Here is a 558-nt window from a genome sequence, read left to right on the forward strand (position 1 = left end):
ATTTCCTTTTTTGTAACTACAATCCATGGCTACTTCAAATACAAATGTAAATGACTCATGCCCTTTACCTGTCTCTCTTGAACTGTTCATTCGCTTCAATATAGCAGACAATGTCGTCAGTGTAGCACTCGTCAATCGTTGGGACACGGCGGAATTGGCGGTGATACCACGGATATTCTACTCTGTTCCTATCCACCACCGATTCTGAGGAAGGAAAAATAGAAACTACATATCTAAGAAGACTAACTAATGGTTCCTATATTGCAAGTATCTAGCAACTATCACTTCAAATATTTTAAAAATCTTAACAGAAAGCATCACGGTAGCCACCAAAACATATCATATCAACAGAATAAATGGATGAACCTACTAACTGGGTATTAAATCTATTTCTAAATTTGAAAAAATAGATTTTTAGTCCTCCACAGTAATTATTTTATATTTCACAATCAAGAAGATAAACATGATGCAATACTATACAATAGAGTAGTGTAACCAAAATAAAAACTATTTACAAGTCAGAATGAGACTTTCTGTATATATATATATACCACTTTA

General features: G+C 33.2%; 1 protein-coding gene across 1 annotated transcript in view; it reads right to left on the reverse strand.

The window, feature by feature from the left end:
- Positions 1-558, reverse strand: part of LOC119591305 (NADH dehydrogenase [ubiquinone] 1 beta subcomplex subunit 10-like) — a 7239-nt gene that overhangs the window by 4629 nt on the left and 2052 nt on the right. Inside the window, exon 2 of the mRNA XM_037940032.1 lies at positions 69-204. Coding sequence (XP_037795960.1) covers positions 69-204 — 136 coding nt within the window. The remainder of the gene's footprint in view (positions 1-68; positions 205-558) is intronic.

This window comes from Penaeus monodon, chromosome 28, assembly GCF_015228065.2.
Source record: "Penaeus monodon isolate SGIC_2016 chromosome 28, NSTDA_Pmon_1, whole genome shotgun sequence".
Taxonomy (NCBI): Eukaryota; Metazoa; Arthropoda; class Malacostraca; order Decapoda; family Penaeidae; genus Penaeus; species Penaeus monodon.